Here is a 26,348-nt window from a genome sequence, read left to right on the forward strand (position 1 = left end):
TACCCTGCATAAAACAGACACCAAACCGTATCTTGTCACTGAACAAAGCTGAGATCGTAGCTGAGCATTTTAATTAAAAAGAAAGAAGCAGATGAAACCTTGTTACTGTGGGTCTTCTCTAAAAAAGATTTAGTGTATCACCTTAGAATTATTTTTTGTAATTTTCCATTCTCATCAATCTGGCAATCTCCTTTGTGGTCATCTTTTTTTGCTGTTCTGTAGACTTGAATGTTTGACCTTTTCTGTAATGTTGGATAAGATAGGCAGTAATGAAGATAGCCTGGTTTCATGAAGGTCGTTTTACTCATATAAATGGATCAGATAATGGCATGCTGCACCAAGGGTAGAAGCACACTTTTGATCCATCTGTGAGGTACTGATGAAGAAGTTAACCCTCTTTCTCCTTGGCTGTTGAAAGGAGGGAAATTCTGTGTGCTGCTAACCACCGAGGGTGGATAACAGCTGGTGTTCTCAGAGCTGTTGTTTTAACTGCATCCCTCTGACTGGTTGTTTGTTCTAAATGAGTGAGTTCTTGGAGGCCAGTTGGAAAGCAATTTGGCATTTTCAGAAGGCATGAACTACTTTTTGATTCTTTATACTTTGGCATGTCTATTCTTGGCACTTCTATGTAGTCTGTCTGGGCCAAGCTATTAATTAGCATCAGCAAACCTGTGATACAGAGATAATAGTTGGGACATCCTGGGCAGATTGGATGGAGTATTCCCACATTTGAAAGCATATACTAGTTGTTTTTTATGAACAATAAGCACACAGGTTTTGAAAAGGTGTCAAAGGATTCGCAGGAACATGAAGAGAAGTTGCTGCAGCTGAATCAAGTCATGGTTGCTCAAGAAGCCAGAATTGCAGTTTGACTAATGTCCAGAATATGGTGATGCCCAAGAGAGGTATTTTTGCTTCTAAGTACTGTTTGCTACTGCAAAGTACCACAGGAATACATACTGATCTGCCTCATTTGAGCTTAAAAGGAGAGACAGTGATCAATTGTATGATTCACAGTTCTTTAGAGGACATTAGGAAGGGGAATGGAATGAATGTTGTCTTTTACTGTTTTCACTTAGAAAAATTAAATAAATTGCAAAAATTACCTAATACCCAACTGCCCTCTCATCAAAAGTATTACAGATAGGGTGTTTCTAGGCATCCAGCGTGTAACATTGCAAGAGCTCCTTTTCCTTCCTTGTCTTTTATCATAAGAAACTGTCACACAAAGGGAAGATACAAAACTTCGACTTTTTTTTTTTTCCTGTCCAGCTAATATTCTGTGTTGATTCCTCCTACATCTGGGCTACCCTATGTAGTGGTTTGACCCTGGCTGGTGGCCAGGTGCCCACCACAGCTGCTCTATCACTTCCCCTTCTCGGCTACATGGGGGGAGAAAACATAACGAATGGCCTATGGTTTGAGATAAGGACAGGGAGATCAGCCATAGCTACCATCTTGGACAAAACAGACTCAATGTTGGGAAAATGAGTTAAATTTATTAACAATCAAAATCAGAGAACAGTAATGAGAAGTAAAAACAGGTCTTAAAAATAACACCTTCCCCCTGCCCCTCCCTTTTTCCTGGGCTTATTCTCCTCCTCCCTCTGAGCGGCACAGGGAGTGGGGAATGGGGGTTGTGATCGGTTTGTTTGATTTTTATCTCCACTGCTCTGCCCTTCAGGAGAGGACTCCTCTCTCTTCCCCTCAGCCATTGTGGGGTCCCTCTCCCAGGAGATCATCTTCGCAGACTTTCTGCAATGCAAGTCCTCTCACAAGATACAAACTGCTCAAAGCTGAGTCTCTCCATGGGATGCAGTCCTACAGGGAGACACTCCTCCAGTGAGTGCCCTGTGGCATCACAAAAATCCTGTCAGCAAACCTGCTCCATTGTGGTCTCCTCTCTCTTCACAGGCTACAGGTCCTGGCAGAAGCCTGCTTCAATGCAGGCTTCCCACAGGGTCGCAGTCCCCTTCAGGCATCCACTCGCTCTGGCATGGTGTCCTCCACAGGTGGACACCTACGCTCTATCACCTGCAGGGGGAGAGCCTACCTCACCATGGCCTTCGCTGTGACCCAGGAGAACCTCTGCTCTAGTGCTTGGAGCACATCCTTCCCATCCTTCCCCCCTTATTCACTTGGTGTCTTCACTCCTTGGTGTCTTCACTCCTCTCTCTCTGCCAGTTGATGTGTGGCGCAGTTCTTTTTTCTCCATTTCTTAAATATGTTTTCACAGAGATGTTCCTATCCTGTCGTCACTGACAGGCTCAGCGTTGGACAGCAGCAGGTCCATCTTTGAAGCTGGCTGGCATTGACTCTATCAGACCTGGGGAAGCTTCTGGTGCAGAGGCTGTCCCTACAGCCTCTCCTTCACCACTAACCATATCTGGCCAGGCAACCCTATACAGTCTAGCTGAAGGGTGATGTAGGTGCAGGTGGCTTGAAAGGAGGAGAAAAAAAATCCTACAAAACCCCCACGAACTTTGGTCTAAACACTTGGTTCTGTGTGATAAACTGTAAGACCACAGAAATGCCTTACTGGGTAGGTAATGGTACTTGAGGAGAGTGTTATCTGTCTGCTGCTTCTGGCCCATTTGCCTTCTATTCTTCATAGTATCTGCATGTTATCTTTTAAAAATTGATCACACATAAATATCTATATAGTAACAGCACATGTAGTCGTCATGTTCAAGGAAATGAAGTTTAGTATCCAGATGTGGGAGTCCCTCTGTACACAGTTCCTGGAACCACTGGGAGTTCAGTGGGAGCTTATACAGGGAGCAGCAATTCAGCTGGCAGTGTGCAAATTGGAAATGGAGCCACAGTTTTGCTGCTTTTCAGGTCAATCTACCTGCTGTGTAAACGTCTTGAAAACGTTTGAAAAGAAAACAGTTTAAATAGAATAAAATAATGTTTGATCAACACTTCTATTTATTAAACTCAAATATGTCTGGTTTGAAAAACTTACCTGAATGCCCTTGAGCATGCTCGTGTATTCAGTTTTTGTGTGTAGTGTTATTTGGGTAATCGTACCAAAATAAGCCAATGCTCACTGTTGCATGCAGAATGGAGGTTTGCAAGTGAACAAAAGTATTAAACTCCTAATTATTTTTTTCTACTGGTAAAGTACTAAATTGCCTGATCAAGAGCTGAATTTAGACAACATGGAATAATTTTGCATCTGCAGCGCTTAGTTTTCAAATTAAGCCCAAGCTATTAACCAGTTACTTTTAAAAATCTAATTTGTAGACAACCTTATTAAGATGGAAAGCTGACACTTTCTACTCATTTGTGAATTGCTTAAGCTACATTTTTTTGAGAATCTAGTCAGGTAACTTCTGTTGGTGTCACAGCTTTATTTTGAATTTGTTGCAGTGGACATCAAGATAGCAATGACAAACCACATCAGCTCATTTTGGCTGACCCCTGTTTTGTCCAGCTGAGGTTGGAAAGTAGGAACTGGAAGTCAGCACTCAGCCATGTTGAACAGAGAGTTACTTGCATGGAAAATGTTTTATTGTCAGCTGAGAAAAGTCAGCACACCTGACTATTTCTCTTGGTTGAGCCCTCCATAGCTCTAGACCTGTTGAAAAGTTGTTTGGGTTTGGTTGTTTGGTTTTTTTTTAAAAGCGTTTACTGCCCCCCTCCCCCTGCCCCATACTTTCAGGTGGTGTTATACAGAAAACACAGGTTCAGGTGAGCTGCTGCATCTTCCTTTGTGGGAAGTGGCTGTATGGAACTACAGTAACTGATGCAGTATATTTTGATGTAGGCAATAATTTTGCTGTCCATCCAGAGACATAATTTTGTGCTGTGTGCTCTGGGATAAAAAGTACTTGCTTACTGATGTACATGTAGAGTAACTTTCTTAGACTCTATGTAATAGATTTTTGCTTGTATGTTTCTGAAGATCTTAGGCTTTCTGGCCGTGATCTATCTGCCTTGTACAGCTGGATTTACTTTTATGGTACTGTGTGACTTTGGCACATGAGTGCAAACGTTATGGATTTCTCCTGTTCAGGAGATACTCTCTGTAACTGCAATACATGGCTTTCCATCCTTGTAATCCAAGAATGACTCTTATTTTTTTAGGTCACTGTAGGATTTTTTTTTTTTTTTCCTCTTCATAAAATCAACTTGCAGTGGGCTTTCCCTGAAAGAGTATTTAAACTCCTTTTTAATTAACGTGAACCATATGACCCTTTAAGGAAAATAACAGCATATTCATTTTTCTTTGGTCTCCTTCCATAGGATTCCCCTACCACACATTATATCCTAGATGAATGAGACGCCACCTTCTTTGCCCATGTTCCCCCTCAGTAAGAAGCAGTTACAGCAGTGTTGATAATTGGCCAGTGTGCATACTATGGACTATGTAAAGCCCCTGAATATTTTCCTACCCCTTCCTTCAATTCTATCTTGCTATGAAATATGCTGCTTGTACTTGTTAGTTCACACCATCGCACAGATCAGAGTGGGTGCATCCCCTTGTGCAGAATTTTGCTTGAAGATGCGTACAACATTTTATTCTGTGTTTCATAACTAGTCTGTTGAAGACTGGGCAAAAGAAATGCTGTTCGTGGGCTCTCTGAATAAAAAGATAGTTTTGCTTGTGTTGAACAAACACAGAGAAAAAAATCAATGTATCTGACATTATTTTTACTAGTGCAATAAGCTGAACTGTAGCAGTGCCCTGTCCTGTATCTTTTAACATGTTTAATGTGTCTTGGTCTTTCTCTCTTGGGTTCCCCTTTTGCCAGTTTGGGCAATGGGCCCGGACCTGGTGTACAACAAATTTTGCTGTCCTAATTTTTCATTTCTCTGATACACCTCTGTCAAAAAACTCTCCAGTACTGTACTGAAATTAGCATAGATGCTTTTAATTTAGCACACACCGTTATTCAGTTTCACTTATTTGACATGAGTGAGGGGTTCCAGTACTGTAATCTGAAGATCTAATGTTTCAGCTGTGATGGGTGAACATCAAAACTGGACGAGTATGGGCAGCACTAACGCTGTTTTCCCAGGAGCATTGTTTGCAAGGGTAACTGTGGTTTTACCTTTTGGAGAAGAAAGGGCTCCTCCTTTGCTTGTGATCTGTAATTCAGGGTGTGAAGTAAGCACCTTATAGCCAGGCTGCTTTGCCAAAGAACCTTAGAGCAATCAGCCAGCTTGGTGAGTGGTTGTCCTTCTGTAGCTTTAAGTTAAATTTAAAAAAAATTTTAAAAATGGTGGGGTGGAGTTTGAGGTTGAGGGGGCGTTTGTTTTGTTTATTTTTTTTGTATTTCTTTTTTGTTTGGGGGGAATTTTTTTGTGAATAAGACTGAAACCAGCCTGGTGTTCCATACTTAAGTATTGATAGACCAGTGTGGTCAGCCTTGAAAAGAGTGCCACACACCTTGAGACTGTTGTAAATCCAGATTCCTAGGAGAGCAAAAATCTGCTGTCATTGCTCCACTCTATGGACCTTTCTGCCACCAGCTTGTTTTTCTAATACTGCAGTGCCCTGTACAGTGTGGCATTTGGAAATTAATACCGTAGCACAAGAGAGATTTCTACCCCTGTTTTAAATGCACATGACCTCTGGGCTCTGCTGAGGAATGCACTTCACCAAGTGGAAGAATTTGTGCCCCTGACTTCCCTCTGATCTAGAAAGGTGTAGGTGTGGGGATTGGTTACAGGTTATAATCTGTATCACACCAGGTTGATTTTGGTGACTTTTCCCATTGAGCAAATGCTACATTAATTGGGACTTTGACTTTAACTGTTGTACCTATCACCATCCCCAGGCAAGGGACCCGAAACTCTTTATGCTGGGCAGAAACTCAATGACAACGAGTGGCACACTGTCCGAGTAGTTCGTCGAGGAAAGAGCCTCAAGCTGATGGTGGATGATGATGTTGCTGAGGGTAAGTGTGATGTATGAAGTTTCTCTTGTCATTCATTACCTTTGTATTTCTGTTCCCAGTCTCTTCTTCATTGTTACACCAATTCTCCCTGCTCTTGCCTGTATACTTTTTTTTCTCTCCCTTCCTGTTACTTCTTATATATTTAGTGTTGAAAATACTCTGTTGAAAACTAATGTTCAGTTCCAAGAGACTAACTGTTCTTAGCTGACATCAGAAAATTCTGTGACATCAGAAAATTCTGATATGAAATGTGTGACTGGGGACCAGATGAGCTTGTACATACTCAGGAGTGCACAGGTGCTAAGCAGTGCTTTTTCTAGTGCCAGGCTCTGTTTGGGGTATGCTGTGAGTGTACCTCGTTCCTGAGCTGCAAATGTAGCAGTTCCCAATGCTGTGGAATCAAAACTGAGGCTCTCTCAACCTTTCTTCTGCACAAATTTTTCTAGTGATGGTAAACCTGCACTTGATAGATTTGTTAGAGAATATGGATTTCGGTCTCTTCAGTATTTGTTCAGGTGTTTTTGTGTGTTGTTTTTTGGGGTTGTTTTTGTGTTGGTTTTTTTCACCCTCAAGTTCCTATGCTTACAGCTCAAAGCCATCCAGAAAACCCCACCAAATATAGCAGTTTATAGAGCATTTTTTTTCTAACTTGCGTTTAGAGGTTAGGGAGGACCCTAACTTACCAGAGTATATTATAACATATAGAGTGCGCCAGTCCTTTGTTGTTGTTCTTTTTCTTTTTTTAACTTTTCTGTATTTCCTGTGGGTTTTATGCTCCTACTTCTTTTGATAGAGAAATGTAGTAGAAGATCAATGCTCAGGAAAGCTGATGTCTCCCTGAGTATGAGATTTGCATTGAAGTGATCCAAGGTACTTTAGATTGACCTTTATTCATTACAAAATTTTAGAGTTGATACTTTTCTAGTCCACTTTCCCACAACTGCAAGACCTAGAAACTTATTTTTCCTTTTTTCTTATTTTTCTTATTTTTCTTTTTTTGAAGGTCTAAAATTCTCATAGCTGTATATAACTGTAGGAACTGGGTGTTTCTTTGAGGAAAACACCAGCATTCTGAAGGCTGATAATAGAATCACAAAGAACAGTAACCCTAGGTGCACCATTGATATGGACATGTTCATTTAGTTGTGACCCATGCTGTTTCACCAAATGCTGACATCCTCTCTTCAGAGTAAGTTCCACTTAAAAGACAACTAGAAGGAATGGCTGCTGTGGGCAGTGCCAGAATACTGTATCCTATCCCTGCAAAAAGTTCTTTTCTACTCTTTGAATGCAATTAATTTAAAGTAATGTGGTAATTAGATTGTTTGGAAAGCCATGAGTTGGGATTTTGAAATAAGCCTCAAAAAGTAGGTTTGCAGGAAAATTACTTGATAGACATTTTCCTTCTGAAGTATATGAAAGAATAATCTTCCCTCCTTGTTCGACTTGGCAGAGGCTTAGTCAACATTATCTTGTAGAAAAACGAAAATTCTTTTAAAGAGGGAAGTTGTCGAATTAGTGAAATGTGCTTGTAAACATTTCATCCCGTTTGCTTCTGCATTTAAGAACGGTTCTGGATATGCTTTTTTAGCAAGCACCACGAGGTGGCACTCTCTCTGCATTACCAGCTCAGTCCTCAAAATGCCATCTGTTTTTTTTGAAGTCTCTTTTTCGTGAAACTGAGTTTATAAATAATAATGATACAATCCTATACTAAAATAGGATGTGCATATGCACATGTATATGAATTACATAACTAAAGATACGTTACAGCTAAAAATATCTGTTAAAAGAAGGCCATCATGGCTAAGTCAAAAGTCAGAAAAGTGAGAGTTAAGATTTTCTGAGCAATCTGCATCCCACTTCCTTGGGCAGATGATATAGTCTTTAATGATGTGGTCACATAGATTTTTTTCCACAGGATTCTTGCTGTCTTTAGGCATAGATCAAAAGTCTAAATTGGGCCCTCAGTAAAAGTAAACAGCCTATTCGATTGCCAAATTCCTTCTTATTACTTGTTTAGAACAACACATGCCAACCAAATTTTGCTCTAAATATAGAGCTGCTGCTTTTCCCTTTTTCTGTGTGTGTTGTGTGCTACTCATCAATATGTTTATACAGAACTAAGAAGCTGTAACTGGATTTGTTCCTATGTCTATGTTATGTGGAGTAGTGTCTTTTTTCCATTTTAGGGGTTTGGAAACAAGGCACCAGATTCAAGTTGGATGTATTTGGTACCAATTTGGCGTGATTTTTGAGTCATTTGCATGCACAAATGCTCATGTCTGTAAATTGGATCCTGTAAATTAGCTCAACCCTGCTACTTAGTCTAGACAAAGACCACCTGTGCAAAACGTGTAATGAAGTGACTGACTTGGCTTCCTGCAGGACATCCGAGACAGAATTCAGTTCCTCTGGACAGCAGTTTGCTGCTTCATCACAAAACTCTTCTCCCACATTCTACCCCTACCCCAGAACAGACCTCAGAACATCAGTGACAAATGAGACACAAATATAGCAGTCATAGTCCTCCCTGCAACATCTCGCTCGCACCCAAATACCAGGGTGGAGGCTGCAATTTTTCTGTCTGCTATCACTTGAGCTAAAGAGCTGCTGATTGCTGTAATAGCTACAACACTCTACATTGCACAGTGGAGGAATTAGAGGAGAACTCTGCAGGCGAGGGTCACAGCTGATGAGATCAGAAAATACTGGATGTCACTCCGTGATTTCTTAAGAAAATGCATTTCTGTCCTGATTCTGGTCTTGTATTGTCAGGTCCTTTTCAGCTTTTCACTGAACTACTCCTAATTTTTTGTCACTGAACTACTCCCTGTCCCAGTATACTCCAGATTTCACAGGCCTAGCTATCCTTTCCTGCTTCGGCAAAACTGCATTATTTGCAATAATCTAAGAGAAAAAGAGCTAAGGTGAGGAGTTTTCTTGCTCTTGGATCCTGACATGTCAACTTTTTTTTTCCCCCCTAATGTTTTGAAGTAAAACAGCAGGATTTTTTATTTTATTTTATTTTGTTTTTACAAAAATAACATTCATCTGGTTTGGAAAAGTTAGAGAAAATTCATTTGTTAACACTAAAGCTGAAACAGACCTTAACATGTTAACACTAAACTTGAAACAGACCCTAACAAACACAGTAGTGGAAGTGAGATAGTTTGTCTAAACAAACTTTCTCATATACAATTTATGTTCCTGTGAACTGTCATTTTTCAAACTAAAATATTATGGTTTCTGGTAAAGAACTGTTTCAGGATTTAAAAACATTTGCATTGATACTGACACTTGAATTTCTGAACAGTCAAAAATATGTTTTCAGCTGCTTCGAAGTTTGTCCAGCTGTATCTGCTTGGGTTGAAGCTTCCTATGTCAATAGTCTCTGTATACATTAAGATCCACTGCTAAAATTGAGAATAAGTGGGAAAAAATTATTTTTCATATTATTTCTTCATATTTGTAATAGAGACTTAAAAACTTTTTTTTTTCTAATAACAACTGTACTTGTTTGCTGTCTTTGCAAAAACTTGATGACGTTTGGACAAAGTATGAACTGAAAACTTGCATTTTTTACATGATCATTAGAGGTGAATTAGGAATATTTCAATGTTTCAAAAGGACCTAAGCAAGAAAGAGATTATCAGTTCATTTAATCTGACTCTTTATACAACATAAGCCAGGATCACACAGAATCACAAAATGTTAGGATGTATCGTTCAAGTGCCTTAAGTATTTTCATCTTTCATTCTATTCCAAACAAGGAAAAAAAAAGAGTATGTTGCAAATAGTAGGAAAAGTCTTGAAAAGTCGGTTGGTTGGTCAGTCTGTCTATCTATCTTTTTCTTTTAACACCTGGGAACAGTTTAGGTGAGAAATGCCAGGAGACAGTACATAGTATGAGAAAGCCTTTAAGTCCTAGCTGATACGACCTGGGGGAATTAAGAGAAGTTTTTCCAGGACTCAGCTGTGTTGATCAGTGTGACTCGGGTATAATCCCAGTGATTCAGAAATACCCCTTGCAGAGATTAGTTAAGAGTTTTGTATATATCCTAACTGACCAGCAGATGCTGTCATGCAGGATATTACTGCTAGGTTTTTTCTGTCTATAGCACATCAGAAACATTTGGGTGTCCATTTTTCACAAAGCTAGTATGAATTTAAATATTTTTTGATCCTTCTATTCTTTCAAACTTGACTTTGACCAGCATGTTAAAATGTTATTGAAGGCAGAGGGACCAGCAGGTGTGCTGTGGCTGCTTCCTTTGGACAACCTTCTGAAATCAAGGACTTTACCTGTGCAGAAATTGTTAGCAATATACTAGGAAGTTAAGGAGAGAAGCATGCAAAAGTAGGGAAAAACTGCATGTAGATAGGTCTGCGTATGCTTATTGATGTTGTCTAATTTCGTATTTGCTGCTGTCCTTTTTCCACAGAATCTTTTCTTTCTTGCTTATGTTAAGGACAGACAATACAGTAAATGGCTTAACATAGGCCTTTGTGTTAAGGGAGGGGCTTATTTTTAAGATCCCATATGAAATGTCTGCAGTGAATGAGATATAGCAAGGTAGAAAAAGAGGGAAGGGACCTCTATGGGGTATGTGAATACAGCCCATCGAAATTGACTTCTCTGCCTTAAATTTCCTATGGAGAGCTGGATAAGTCACCTGAAGTCAGATCTTTCACAGCTCATCCTTGATTGTACCTGTCCTTTTGGGAGGTACTCATCTGGAATTGTGGATCTGATTTCTTGGAGTGCTGAGCCTCAAAACCAGTAGTTTTGAGCTGTTGCATATTCCACTAAACTGGATGCCAAATCCTTCTCTTTTTTTGTGACCCGAAAGTATCTGTATGTGGATCTTTCTGTTCCTCAGCTTTGTGTATATGAAATTGAAAGTAATATTCCTTAACTTTGCGGGAGTGTAGAAGATGAAGTGAATATTTGAGGATAATTTGCACACTGTGCTGCTGAACTTATGTTTTGACCATGGCTGGATGCCAGACACCCACACAGCTGCACTCTCGCTCCCTTTCCTCAGTAGGACAGGGGAAAAAATAATAGGATGAGAAGGCTCATAGTTCAAGCTATAGATAGGGAAATCTCTTACCTTCATGGACAAAACAGACTTGACTTGGGAAAATTAATTTAATTTATTGCCAATTAAAAAGAGTTACATGGTGAGAAACAAAGACAAAAAGGAAAACAGCCTCTCCTACCGCTCTGTTCCTCAGGTTTGCTCCTTCATTTCTGATTCTTACTCCCCCCAGCCCAGCGGTGCAGGGGGTGGCTGTGGTCAGTCTCTAACAGCTCTTCTCTGCCGCTCCTTTCTCCTTGCACTTTTCTCCTGCTCCAGCGTGGGAGCTCTCCACAGGCTGTCAAGAAAACCTGCTCTGGTGTGGGCTTTCTGTGGTGGATATTTCAGGAAATATCCACCTGCTCTGACATGGAGCTCCTCCAGGGGCTGCAGCGTGGGCGTCTCTACAGTCATGGTTGTCTCTGTGGGCTGCTGGAGAATTTCCACTTTGGCACCTGGAGCACCTCCTCTCCCTCCTCTTTTTCTGACCCTGGTCTTCGCAGGTTTTGAGTTTAGGTGTTTTTTTTTTTTTTGTGGTTGATGTGAGTTTTCTTACGGGTTTTGTCTTGGTTTGTTTTCCTCTTGGTTATTGGGCAGCATTTTGCCCTTTGATAAACACAACTTCCCCAAGGTGTCACCATGTAGTGCGAGGGGCACTGCGGGGTCTGTTGTGGAACCAACTGGGTCTGGCACGGGGCAGCTCTGGCCCTTCCTCACAGAGGCCACCCCTCAGCTGGCACCTCGCTATGTAAACTCAGTACAACACTGCAGAAAAATTTCACGGGAGAAAAAAATAATGACGTGTTTGTAGCAGAATTTGAATAATGGTTGTACACTGAATGATGAGAAAACAAGTGCTGAATAATCAGTGAATTTAATATTATTCCTGTTATGTACTAAATGGCACAAGGCCTGTGTAGGAAGGATACTTACTTGTGTGACTAAATAGTTAAAACAGGACTAAAATAAGGTTGGTTTTAATGATTTTCATTTTGATGTTGCTCAACCTGTCTTTGTACTTTGTACCTTTTAGTACAGAGAGGTTACAATCTGTCACAACGTGAAAAATAGTCCAAGTGGTAGGTTGATGATTTAAGTATATGGATGACTTTTTTGCCTGTTACATTTTTGTTGTTTCCATCCAGCTGTGCTCTTTTAATGAGAGAAATAATGTGAGGCACCAGGAGAGAACAATGGAATAAATATTAGCAGGTTTATGACTTCTCACTTTCGTTCTGCTCTGTTTTATTAATCTGTCTTTATTGAGTGTTTTCAGGAAGCGAATTTCTAAGAGTTGTTTTAGAAGCGTTTGAGTTGTTTGGCAGAAGAACTGTTGGATCAGATAGATCACTGCATATTTTAGGGGAGAGACCTAGCCTTCACAGACAAGGTCTTTGAAGCACAAGGTGAAATAGAGAACTTGCTGCCCATAGTCCTTTAGTCCTGTCTTTGCTCTTCTGCCAGGTGTTGGCAACTGCTAGACTAAAGCTTCTCCACGAAGACTCATTTTTTTTTTCTTATGCAAGCTACTGAATAGTGATCAGATAGCATTAAGTTAGTATTGCTATTAGTCTGGAAACTGGAGGATGTAGGGCTTCATATAACCTGTTACTGATCCTTGGGCTTTTTCATGTTCCTTTTTGTTTCTGGCCTTCAGGCACGATGGTTGGTGATCACACCCGTCTGGAATTCCACAACATTGAGACAGGAATCATGACAGAGAAGCGGTACATCTCAGTCATCCCCTCCAGCTTCATTGGCCACCTCCAGAGCCTTATGTTCAATGGGATGCTCTACATTGACCTGTGCAAGAATGGCGACATTGACTATTGCGAGCTGAAGGCACGCTTTGGTCTCCGCAACATTATAGCTGACCCTGTGACGTTCAAGACCAAGAGCAGCTACCTGAGCTTGGCCACCTTGCAGGCTTATACATCCATGCACCTCTTCTTTCAGTTCAAGACCACCTCAGCTGATGGTTTCATCCTCTTTAATAGTGGTGATGGCAATGACTTTATTGCAGTTGAACTAGTCAAGGGGTAAGTGGTTTTCTGCTATATTCTATTAGCTTGTTTATAGATAAACTTACTTCTAGCTAGGCTTAAAATGCTCACAAAAAGAGAAATTAATGTTTTCTCTGTTTGCTGAGGTGTATGACAAAGCACTTTATGTCTAAATACTGTAGCTTAACACTGTTGATTTCATCACTGGTTTCCCCCTGTGGCTGAGGGAAAGATATTTTACAGTGTTGAACACTAACATTTTAAGTCTTTTGGGTCTAGTTAAACCAACGTTTTGCACTGTTAACCTTGCAGAATAGCACAGAGGAGGAGGAAGTGTGTTAAGGGCTCTAAGCCTCTGTTCCTCTCTTTATTTATTTTTTTTCTCCTGTATGAGACTTGGTGTGTGTCTGCCATCTCTACTGAAGGAAAAAAGAGCATATGGGTTGCTGAATTTGTGTTTCTGCTGGTGATGCTTGAAGAAAAGCAAGCTCAGCTTGCTTTTGAGATGCTATATTCTTTTTTTCCAAGACCAATGGCTGATTTAAAAAGAATCCTTTTTTAGGTGGACAAATCTTGATCATTTACATTCATCAGGTCAGGGTAGACATGCTTTCCACAAATGCAGTTTACTGGTCTTGTTTATTTCAGCATAACTATTGTTCAGTCTGTTTTGTTTTTAGCTTTGCACATATTTCTGTAAGTGGGTCACTAAGTAATTAAAATAGCAAGAGTCACAAGATCCTGGTTCTCTGAGAATTTAATTTTGTTCTCTTTGTTTTTTTCCTTTCTAAATAGAATATTTTTCTTCTGCGCTCAGGTGGATTTCTGTGTTTCAGCTATATAAATAATTAACAGTAACACTCCCATGACTTCAGGCTTCATTAGGGTCTTTATTTTTTTTTTGCTAAACGCTTTGCTAATTGTTTTCCAGCTGTTTGAATAAGCCTGGGGATCTCATGTGAATTTTAATACAATATTTTGGGTGAGTTTCCCAATTAACTTCTTAAGGAAGTTATTTGAAACTCAGAATGCCCCAAATAAGCATATATAGTGTTGCTCTCCGGTACGTTTATCAATATTACCAATTTTAAAAACTAATCATATGCACAAGCAGGGGTTTTTGGATCAGCAAGAACTTTGTGAGAGCAGATTGCTTTATGGTTAGAATCTAATTACTCCAGATGTGTTATTTCAAAGCACTAATCCTTACACTTCCTTGGTGGAAAGCGAACAACTTTAAGACCTCACAGGGAGTACTGTGTCCAGGTCTGGAGCTCTCAACCCAAGAAGGACATAGACCTGTTGGAGCAGGTCCAGAGGAGGGTCACAAAGATGATTAGAGGACTGGAACGTCTCTCCTATTAGGGCAGGCTGAGAGAGTTGGGGTTGTTCAGCCTGGAGAGGAGAAGGCTCTGGGGAGACCTTATAGTGACCTTCAAGTACCTGAAGGAGGCCTACAAGGAAGCTGGGGAGGAACTGTTTACAAGGGTGTGTGTAGTGAAAGGAGGGGGGATAGTGGTATTAAACTAGAGCAGAGTAGATTTAGACTAGATATCAGGAAAAAGTTCTTTACTATGAAGGTGGTGAAATACTGGAACAGGTTGCCCAGAGAGATGATGGAGGCCCCATCCCTGGGGAGACTCAAGGTCAGGCTTGATGGGGCTCTGAGCAACTTGATCTAGTTAAAGAGATTCCTACTCACTGCAAGGGGATTGGACTAGATGACCTTTGAGGGTCCATTCCAAACCAGTGCATTCTATGATTCTATATATTTTCAGATCAGTGGCTAATACTTCCGCTTACTAGAACTTTCTAGCCCAGAGATAGAGATACTTCGTTTTGTGACTTTTAGTCAATTTATCCACTTTAGAATAAGGGTGAGTAGCTTTAGAGTTATGGCACAATTTTAACTAGTTCTTGCTGTGCTTACAGGTATATACACTACGTGTTTGATCTTGGAAATGGACCTAATGTTATCAAAGGCAACAGTGATCGTCCTCTTAATGACAACCAATGGCACAATGTTGTCATCACCAGAGATAACAGTAACACACATAGCCTAAAAGTGGACACTAAAGTGGTGACTCAGGTTATCAATGGTGCCAAAAACCTGGATCTTAAAGGTAAATTCTACAAGACTGACAGTTTCCTCAGCTTTATTCCTGGGGGCTCAGCCAGTAAACAGGAGAAAGATTTCAGGAACCATGCATTACAGAACAGTAAATCTGGAATTTTCTGACTTTTGGCTTTCAGTTTCATTTTTCTCTCTCTCTCTTTGGCAACTTCCTGTAGCAGAACAATTTGTCATACTTTGCTTTTTCAGAAATTGTTTGTCATATTACAGTTTTTCCTGGATAGGATGCAATAACAATTGTTTTTTTTTTAAGGTGGGAGAAAGGGTTTGGTGGGTTTGGGTGTTCTTATTTGTAGTAAAAGAGGCAGAAGTGACTTCTTGCATGATACCTTGCACTGCTTTTAGTGTTTTCTGAGTATCTGTTCTGCTTGGTATATTCGCATTGGGGAGGCAGGGAAAGCCACTCTAGAAGGTATATAACTTCCTCACTCTTGTATGTTTATCCCTTTCTCTTCTAGGTGATCTCTACATTGCTGGCCTAGCTCAAGGCATGTATAGCAACCTTCCAAAGCTAGTGGCCTCACGTGATGGATTTCAGGGCTGTCTAGCATCTGTGGACTTGAACGGGCGTCTGCCTGATCTAATCAATGACGCTCTGCACCGCAGTGGGCAGATTGAGCGTGGATGTGAAGGTAAAATTGATTCCAGATAAGTTCTCCTCTCAAGCACTCCCTGTTGCTGTCCCCTGTGCATCTACTTGTCCACATTTCTGCCCATTTCATTAATTTGCTTTCACTACATTTGGGCTTTCCAAATGCAGCTTAAGGATAGCTAGCTTCTGTGAGCGATTTAGCAGCTGTTCTCTTGCATACTCCATTCTCTAGGAGGTGGTACTCCCAGTAGGGGGAAGGATGGTGCTGGGATGGATTACTATTTACTAGTACTTCTCTGAACCTTCAATTCATTTGTGCTTCAGAGAGTCCCTTTTTTTCAGATCTGCAGACGTAAGTATTTTAAAGGCCACCAAGTAGAGGCAGGGGAAACTGGAGAATAAAAGGAACACAAGGATGAACACTGGACCAGAACAGGAGTTCCTTTTTGAGGAGGTGGGCCTCCGAAGAAAGCACTGAGAGCATTGTCTCTGCTGTCTGGAAAACCTTGCTCTTCTGCAGTTTCTCTTTTCCAACCAGTTTAGAAACAAATGGGATGAGTGACTTTTTGAAGCATGTAAACAGTAGTGATTTCTTGAAGCTACTTTAAATAATTTTCTGTTCAAGCTAAGCTCCCATTAATTAAAAGAATATTGACATCAGCAGCACTGACTCAGTAACGTGCATATGGCATCAATTCCCAGAGCACTTGGGATACTTACTGTCAAAAAACTCATTGTTTTTCTTGCTGGGTTAAATGAAAATCACCATGATGTCTAGCTCCACTGAATACCAGTCTGCTGTGTTGACTACCAGTCTCTAGAGGAAGATAGTTTTGTCAGTAAAGTTGTCTGCTATGCATGTTTGCTAAGAGCTATGTCCCAAAGTGATGTTTCAAGACAGGACTTTGCAAACTTAAATTACTCCTTGATAATATTTCCCTACCATGCTAAGATTAAGGGTTACATCACGCTGAAGTCTTACTGCGTGTTGAGACTGTGTCTTCTTAGGATTGGAAGTATCATCTTAGTGCTATCTTGGAGTATTCATGAAACACCACAATAGCTGTCCAGTTAAATCTGATCTCTTCCTTGTCTCCCAGTGTTCTGGTTGACTGGGATGTCCTTCCACACTCTCATAATAATACTCTGTTTTGTGAGAATCTTGTGTCCTGTCAAGGAGCTCACTGAATGTGAACTCCAATTTCAAAGCAATAGTAAGTGCTGCACAACTGTAGGCTGTTCTTTTTTCTTGTCTTTTTGCTGTATTTAATAGTGTCAGTTAAGCATGTTTTTTTCTTGTGGGAGTAAGCATAGCATAACAGAACTTGTGACTTTGCCCATTTGTGTCAGAGCCAAAATGCCCAAAGTGCACCTTTTCTGTGTTGTTTAAAAGGCTCAAGAAAAAAAAAAGCTTTGGGGTTCTTTGAAAGTATTGTTTTAGTTTTTATTCTCAGTGCACTGGAAGCTGCTGTTTAATGTTAATGATTTTTAGTAATTCTGTTTAAAGTCAGCTTAATCTGTTGTCTTATAGCCTGCACATTATCTCTACTAGCTCTTCTTCAGAGCACCTCTCTTTAGTCTAACCTATTGTTCTGTGTCTGGCCCAGGAACAGAGTCATGATGCTTTCCCAGGAGACTGTACCCAGTGTAGTTCCTTGATTTAGTGTCTTATTACTGAGATCATGTAATGTTGGTGCCACTCCCAAAACATGTACTGTGGCGCCTTATGTGTTGATCTGGTACCAGCATAGTTGTTGCCTGAATGTTGAGATTGGTTCAGTATCGGAAGTGTCAGCAATGTGAAGGTTAATACCTTCCCGTCTAAAGCAATTCAAACAAGATTCAAAGTTGGAGACAGATGTAAAAAGTAGATGTCGAAGTCAATGATGGCCCTTACTCTGTGTTTGGAAGAACTTGATCTTGCAAAGCAGCACCTGTGCAGTTTTCCTGAATGATCCCTGCCCAGTACCTAAGAAACTGCTGAAGAGGAAATCATTCTCTTTGGCAATATATTTAGGACTAGTTAAAACAAAACAAAAACAAACAAGCAAGCATCTGAGAATTAGGTCACCAGAAAGCATTTGGTTTTTTTGAATCACAGCCGTCTCCAGAGCTTCATCTGACATCTTGACTGCTGCTTGCTGATTCCTGTTCTTCTGGTCGCTATTGAAAGTCACACTTGTCTCCCCTTTCTCTAAGGAAGGAAAAATCTCTAAGCGTGGTTGGTCTTTGTGAGTCTCTTCTCTCCTCAGAAGCAGAGGAGATTACAAGGTGGCAGCTGAGCTGTTCTATCTGAAACTATCAGTTTGATCTCAGGAGAGAAACGAAGGATATGTGGAGGAAGGAAGCCTGAAGAATAGTAGAATATGAGATGTAGGTCAGCAGACAGCACTATCCCACTTCAGACAGACCAATACCACTACCAATGGGTGACACTGCTGCATTCTGTTTGCATTTGTTACCTCTATTCATATATTTCAGTACCCTATTCCATACCACTGATTGAGTTTTAATAGGAAAATAGTATTCTTTATTGTCTTGGTTCTACGGCCATCTCTTGGTTTGAGCAAGCCTTTGAACTTCCTTGGCCACGTTGCTCCTCTTACATGCTCAAGCTTAAATTAGCCTTGCTGTGCACCAAAGCACAAACCTATCGCATTATACAATTAGCTGCATTCCAGCGATGGGTAAGGCAGTGCTCCCAGTTTAGCAGAAGAAAGCACTTTCAGTGTCCCGGTGTGGGCACTGGAGCTATCTGTGACTAGCTGCACATTCTAAATACTCATGTTCACCCCTTCCTGCCCTAGTCACACAAACCTAAAAGCAGTGGTTAAAGAACATTCTATTTCTTCTACAATGCGTATTTCTATGTGCTTTAGAGATGTGGCTTCTTCCTCTCCTCTTCACCATCACTCACCTGTTCCACTGATAACAGACACTGATAATTCCTCCCCTCTTTTTTCTGCATTTTGTTTAAAGAACTCTGGGGAATTTTATGGCTCTGTGTAGTAGAACAGTTGAAGTGGGAAGTGGGAAGAAAAATCTGACTAGCTCAAAAGGGAAGGTAATTGCCATCTTCAATCATTTGTGGGCTTTAAAACAATAACAAAGATTCAAAATGTTAAACTTCATTGGAACCACAAATGGCATCTGTAAATGCCACTTCTAATTTATTGGGTTGTAAATGTAAAAGGAGACAATGGGAGAAAGGGAGACCTACCAATCTCACTTCAATATCACTGTGATATTAGAACTTTTTAAGAACAGAAGGTTATGAAGGTGAGTATGCACTTCTTCAATACCCATTTTTTGAGCAATAAGGTCAATGATTTGGTATTTTGTTGTCCCCATTGTGCTGTATAATAAATACACAGCCTTCAGTGGCAAGGGATTCAGGAGCTGTTGCCTGTACTTCCATCTTTGTCTTCCGCTTTTCCGTGCTAAAAGAGAAAACTTAGAATCAAGGTATAACACATGAAAAATCTGTATGACTTCCTTGTGAACTGGACTCCATTAGGAGGAAGAAAATCATCTGTGCCTAGGTGGAAGAGCATCAGTGGTATTGCTTTGTTTTTGCTCTTTCATGCTCTGCAAGTTTCGGAAAATGGATCTTCAGTCAGTCAGACCTGGTAGATTTATGAATCTCTGTTACCATGTGGCCTGTGATTTGACCACAGATAACAAGATCATTCCCACCCAGGTGAAAGAGTGAGCTTGTGCTACTGCCATTTCTGTTGATTGTTTTGATGAGATTGACAAAGATTATATAGGTCTAAAGCCTGAGCTGTCTCTTTAACCTGCTGATGCAAGTTTTCTTAAGGATATGTTGAAATATGTGAGCAGACTACGGCTTGTGAGGGGACAAAGTTTTATGGTCACTTTACATCCAGCGTCCAGTTCTTGGGATAAACAGAGATTGCCATCTTCCAAAGTTAGCAGTCCTCTGTGGTTTTCTGGCAATAAATCCATGTTGGACAAAAAGCCAGGGTAATCTGTGCTTTTATGAAAGAAGTTTTAAGTTCAGATCCAGTGCCTGAATATAGAAACACAAGAAAAAATATTATTGACTAATGTGCTGAAAGTCAAATAGATTATTTTTTAAAACTAGATTCTAAGTATTTCTCAAATGAGACAAATCCTGTCTTAAATTGTTGGTAAATGCTGAGAGATGATTATTAAGAATGTGATTTTTTTTTTCCCCCTCTCCTCCTACTATCTGTAAATTCTGTCACCTTGTGTGTGTGTGTGAATGAAATGTGTTTTCTCTCTTGTGTGTGGTTTTGTTACCTGTTACTTGGTTGGGTTAAGGTGTCTGTGTCCTTGTTGCTTATGTTGTCATTCCTGCATGTATTGGTTATGGAATGTTGGCTGTGATGGTTATACCAATTTCTTTTATTTAAGTGATGTGATCCTGGTTTATCTGCCTTTATACTAACCTGTTGTTTATTGTTTTTGCTTTTTTTTTGTTTGTTTTTTTTTGTTTTATTTTTTTGCTAACAAAGTTGAGTTGACCAAAGCTGACCTGCAAGGTAGAGAAGGTTCTTCTTCCCCATTACTGGTTTGAACTGAAAGATACTTTTATGTAACATTTGGTACCTTTTACCGGATGCAGTCACACCTCTGTAACAGGAACAGAATGACAAACCCAAGCCCCTCTGGAGGGGATATTTGTGTTGAAGAAAGACAAGGTTACCAATGGAGGTTTTGTTGATGACCTGGAGGGTTTGACTGTATCAATCTCTGAATATCCATAAGAGCACAGGTTGATTTCCTGAAACGTCTAATGATTGTTCAGGCAAATAGCTGCTATGTATACAGAGATAGAAGGCCCTTAGAGCTTTATAAAATAGAAAGCTGACTTGGATTCTTCAGTACTAATCTTAAGGAGTGAGAATAGGAGATAAAAGCTACCTTTTTTTATCTCAGACTTTGAAAAAAGCTTCCACAGAAATCCTTTTTTTTTTTTTTAATGAAATCCCCAAAATTGTCAACTACAAATTCCCTTTGTAGTTAGATGGCATTTTACAAACCATAACTGATCAAACATGTGAGTGGTTATGACTGATCCTTTTTTGTACCTGATAATTTTTATGTCTCGTAAGTCTTTCTTGAACCTCTTACTGGATGGTCTCGGATTTTTCACAAAGCAGATATGGCTTTCCGTGATGTTGAGCCTCACGTAATATTCTTAGTGACATCTTTTATTACTATTGCCTGCTAAGTAAAAACGGATCAATCAATAATATTCGAGGTTGCCAGAAGGCTGACAACTACATGGATGGTGTTAAAATACTAAAGCTACTCAAGTGCAAGCCATTAAAAAGGCTGAGAGTAGCTTCAGTAGAAAAGAAGAGGGAAATTGGGAGAAACCAATGAAGATGGCTCAAAGAGAAGAGACCAATTAGTAATTGAATTTGAGAGGTGATGGGGTAAAGAGTGCTGACAGAAAACCACTTTGATTAAGGCTAATTCTTAGGAGACTTATAATGTAGGAAGGATTAATGGTACAATTACATACAAATACCCTATTTCCCTGAGACATAAGTGAGAAAACCTGCTTATTAGAAATTAGCAGGGCTTTGATACTAGTATAACTAGAGAGATGTTTTCCATAGTATTGAAAGTCTATCCCTTTAAACATGATAATCAAAGTCTGATTCCCAACTCATCTAGAGAGACTGCAGTATAGAGCACAAATTAATTGCTCCTGAATGTGGTGGAAGCCTAAGAAAATGCTCCTCCTTGTTAATGGAAGAGGAGAGAATGGTATCAGGTATGAGTGGAAGTCAGAAGCAGGAAATCTCTGTTTAACAGTCCTGAAGCCGCAGATGGTATCTGTTATAATATCAGCTTGATCACCTTGAAATTTTGTGTCTAAGCCACAGGATTCATCTAAGGTTTTGTTATGGGAAAAAACATGCAGTGTTCCTGTTTCAGTGTGAGATAAAGACAAGACTTCCCAACATTTCACATATCATTGGAATTAAGTTTTTGTAGCTTTAATTATATGCTTCATAAACTCCTTCTGTGTTCACCATTTTTACCGTGAAGACTGGTGACATTGCTGAGCTGATCTAGTGCAATAGATGCAGTTTTCAAATATTCCTTTTCCAGGTATAGGCAGGTAGCAATTACCTTTGTTTCAGAATTTCATTTGTGTTTTTAGATAGGGTTTGGCATTCTACAGCTCAGTAGAAAAGGATAAAACTGTATTTGGAGGAACTAAGGAAATTTTAATAGGTAAAGAGTTTATCACTGCAGCGGTTGTTAATAGACAGAAGCATAGTAGGAGGAGCCCTCTCATGCAACAGAGATGTGGACAGCCTGAGATTATTTTAGCTCTTGTGTCAAGGGTTAAGACTGGGCTGGCCACTGAATGAATGACAGATGCTCCCTATTAACTGCTCTCCGTACCCAGAAAGAAAAGGAAATAAGTGAGAGGGACATATGGGTTGGGAAAAAAGCCCCACAAAACAGAACAAAAAAAAAAGAGCTAAACCAGGTTTAATGAAACAGTAACAAGAAAAATAGCATGTAATAATATTAATAAGAAAATAGTGAAATGTATACAAAACCAATATTGAAATCTCCCAATGATGATCATGTCATCACTGATGCTGCAGGGCAGACACTGGGTGAATACCAGGCTGGAGCAAGTGGCAGATGGGAATTGAGTTCAGGAACTGGATTCAGGAACACACAAATTGGGTTTGAAGGCGGTAGAATGGACAGAAGAGGGCTTGACCCTTGTGCTACTTCAGCTTCATGCTGAGTATGATGTACATGGAATGGAATACTTTGTTGGTCAGGTTTGGGTCACCTGTTCTGTCTGCTCCTCCCTGGAAATGTGGCCTTTTTACTTACATTTTTACTTACAGCATTCCAATGTGGTACACTAGATTTAGCAGTGACTTTGGCTTCTCTAGGAGCAACTATAAGCAAGAACCTTTCTGCATATATCAGTCCCTGGCAGTAACTATAAACATTAGCCATTATCACTTCTAGTAACAGACTCTGAAAAAATATGCTGTGATCTGCAGACAGTTCAGTCTCTTAAAAGAGACTTAGCTGAAAAGTAAAGTTACTGAATGGAGAATTGTTTCTGTTCTAGCTCAAACCAGGACACACTAGATGTGTATAAAACATTGAATCTGAAATATTTGACAGCCTAGAGGTAGGAAAATTTAGTGTGTTGTCTTGTGCTCTGTGCATGTGGAGCATCTGACTGTGACCATGTTTTGTTGGCATCACTGGCCTATATTCCCTGATGTAAAAAGTTCAAGTACTCATTCTTACAGAGATAGGGATTTAAAGAGTATTGGCCATGGTCAGTTGTAGGACCTGGTACTTGGCTTTCTTGAACCTCCTACACTTGCTCAGAACAACCCCAGTTGCAGTGCTACAGGCTTGCAGAAGAGTGTCCGGAAAGCTATGTGGCAGAAAGCACCTGGGGCTGTTGGCTGAGAGCTGCCTGAATTTGAGCCACTAATTTGCCCAGTTGGCCAAAATGGATGATAAAATCCTGGCCAGTATCAGAAATAGTGTGGCTAGCAGGATTAGGACAATGATTTTTCCACTATACTCAGCCCTGGTGGGACTGCACCTCAAATACTGTGTTCAGTTTTGGGACCCTCACTAAAAGAAGTACATTGAGGTGTTGGCTTGTGTTTGACCTTGAGAAAAGAAGACTGAGGGGAGACCTTATCACTTCTTACAACTACCCACAAGGAGGTTCTAATGAGGTGGGTGTTGGTCTGTTCTCACTAACAAGAAGGGACAAGACGTGTACAAATAGCCTCAAGTTGCACCAGGAAAGGTTTAGATTGGACATTAGGAAAAATTTCTTCACTGAAATGGTTGCCAAGCACTGGAACAGGTTCCCCGGGGAAGTGGTGGAGACACCATCCCTGGCGGTGTTTAAAGGACATGCAGATGTGGTGCTTAGGGACATGGTTTAGAGGTGGACTGAGCAGTGCTAGGTTATTAGTTGGACTCAATGATCTTAAAGGTCTTTTCCAAACTAAACAATTCTATTCCATGGTTCTGTGAAGTGCTGCCTCTATAAGGGAGTCCTGAAATTTGTAGAAATGAAAGTAGTAAAGAATGAGACTTGAAAAAATAGGAAGGATATATGGGCGAGGGCCAATATGAAGAGAAAAAGCATCCTGAAAGTGTGCTGAGGTGTAAATAGTTTTAGAATTAAGCTGTTCTATGCTATCCATTCAAACTATGGGAGGGAATTTGGGACTTGTGTTAGACATCAACAAGTGGCCTGTCTCTCTGGCTGCAGCCCCTGTTCTCTCTAGTCACTTGTGCATTCATCACAATTCAAATACGTGCCCAGGAATTCCTCCTTAACTTTTGATGTTCGTTGAAGGGGATGCAGCATGAAGAAGAGTTTCTGGAACAAACAGATTCAGTTTTTGGTTTAACTCATCCAAGGACCTGAGAAGCTAAAGGCTTGTCATAGTTGTGAATTATTCCAGCTCAGGCTCATATTGTGACACCCTGTAGGAATATTTGCCCTTTAGATGGAGACATTGAAGCCTAAGGGGAAACATTTTTCTTGAGTACATAATATGGGTTATTGACTTTTCAGGAAACCAACCTTTGCTGAATAGATTTGGCTATTTCAGAGTAGGCCATGAAGCCTGTACTGCTGTGATTTGTAGTGGGGAAGGGTATTTTTCCAATTAACTGGTTGTTTGGGTTTTTTTGTGTTCATATACAAACCTTTGAGTTTTTCCTTTCCGCTCTTACTTTCTGTGTCTGAATACCTGAATACCATTTTCTTCCTCTTCTTCATTTGCATGTCTGTGTCCCTCATTGTATCTCAGGTCCAGGCATACTCCCTTTTATGCAGTTGACTTAATTGTACGGTTGGGGATTTTTTGGTTTGGGGATTTTTAGATTTTTCCTCTCTTGCTAGCATGTTTATGAGAACTTTGCTTGAGACCTTTTAGGTTTCTTAGAGATGAAGAGTGACATGGTGGCAAGAGGGAGGAAGAGAGGTATATAGTAGATTTCATGCAGGGAAAGAAACCCCATCACCTTGTAGAACCATCCTCTGTGGATTGCTACTGCTGCTGGTTCTCTTCTCTTGTCATTTTGAGGTAAAAGTGCTTTCAGTGGGAGACTGGCATGTTTGTTATTTTAACTAGTTCCAGTCTCTGAAAATTTTAGACTAGGCATGTATTTGGAACAGGACTTGGTGTCATAACTGACTTCAGGTAAATGAAGAGTTCAGGTTCTGTTGAGGCACTGGAATAAATGATTGTATTTTCAGAAAACTGCAGAATTCCGGCTTTTCAGTTATTTCTGACAATGGATATCTTTAAATACGGAACCTGCCAGATGTCTAACCTTATTTAGGTGATGAAAGGCATGGTGAGTCCTTAACAAAATCTGGAACTGAGCGTGCTCTAAGAGCTGGCCTTGCAGTCCTTGAAAATCCTTTTTGGTTTTTTTTGGTTCTAGGTTGCTAAATAAAAGGTGCTCTATAATATTCCTGCTTCTACCACCTGTGACTCAATAGAGACTCTAACTTTCTGAATCATGCACTGAACTTTAGTACTTTAGTTTTTTACATTTGTGCAAAATAGATGCCAACATACCACTGTTGGTATTTGATAGTTACAGCATATGAGATGCGGTTCATCCAGTGAAGTGTTGGTCCCATAAGATTCAGTCTCAATTTTGCTCACTTTTGCTCAAAAAAATAGGGTTTTTTTCAAATTATTCTATAAATGGAAACCACTAGATTAACTTCATTTCTTCCTTAACCTGCCCTAATAGTGAGTCCTGAAACAGGTTTGTATTCTGCCTGGTGCATGTGATTTCCAAGACATGATGCCTATCTGAGCTGTACTTGGCCTGCATATTGAATTGAAAAAAACCCAAAAAACAGACAGTCACTGGTTATTAAAGAGAAGTGCCGACAGAAGTCAATTATAGATTTATCGTATGTGAAAAATGGGAGAATGAGAGATGGAGAGTGAAAACGGACCCCTGGTGCTATTAAACCTTGCCGAATACAGATCTTCATCTTACTGAAAGATAGCTAACACAAATAGTAGATTCCTTTTTATAGGAGTGAATTTTAATATGTGAAGGTGTTATGTACAAGATCAAGAATGGTTTGTTTAGCTTTCTGCTTATTGCTAGTTATGATCAAAGTGCAAGACAGTTGTGTTCCAATCCGGTGACTGTTGTATAAAGAAAACAATTCCTCCTGTACCTCGGAAGAATAATAAATATAATGCTATCTTTAATTCCTGAAGTTCATTTCTCTGCAAAGAGGTTTCAAATGACACAATAGAATGACTTCTCTTGCCAGTGAAACACACCCACCTGTGGGATGAAACATGGAAGTTTTAGCAACACACAGCAGTGAAATTCAAAATTGTTTAGTTTTAAGGCAAAGAGAAATATATCCATACAGCTGAAACTGCAGGAAGGGGTTAGGGAGACAAAGTAATTTTCCCAAACAGAATAAGGATAAGAGATTTGGCTACTGCACTTGCCTAAAGTGATTTTCTTCAAATACGTAGTAGCAAAGCTGATAAATAAACCATACCTTTAGCTAGACAATTTGGAAGAAAAGTGTAATATTGGACTTCTTCCTAA

The 26,348-nt window shown here is 40.0% G+C and overlaps 1 protein-coding gene across 1 annotated transcript in view; it reads left to right on the top strand.

Moving 5' to 3' along the window:
* The window catches only part of LOC104279692 (neurexin-3-like), a gene marked incomplete at both ends in the record, with an annotated part of 113,883 nt that overhangs the window by 83,677 nt on the left and 3,858 nt on the right, over positions 1-26,348 (top strand). Inside the window, 5 exons of the mRNA XM_009877067.1 lie at positions 5,790-5,909; positions 12,651-13,032; positions 14,929-15,119; positions 15,589-15,762; positions 20,225-20,251. Coding sequence (XP_009875369.1) covers positions 5,790-5,909; positions 12,651-13,032; positions 14,929-15,119; positions 15,589-15,762; positions 20,225-20,251 — 894 coding nt within the window. The remainder of the gene's footprint in view (positions 1-5,789; positions 5,910-12,650; positions 13,033-14,928; positions 15,120-15,588; positions 15,763-20,224; positions 20,252-26,348) is intronic.

Source organism: Apaloderma vittatum, unplaced genomic scaffold (genome assembly GCF_000703405.1).
Source record: "Apaloderma vittatum isolate BGI_N311 unplaced genomic scaffold, ASM70340v1 scaffold219, whole genome shotgun sequence".
NCBI classification, from domain to species: Eukaryota; Metazoa; Chordata; class Aves; order Trogoniformes; family Trogonidae; genus Apaloderma; species Apaloderma vittatum.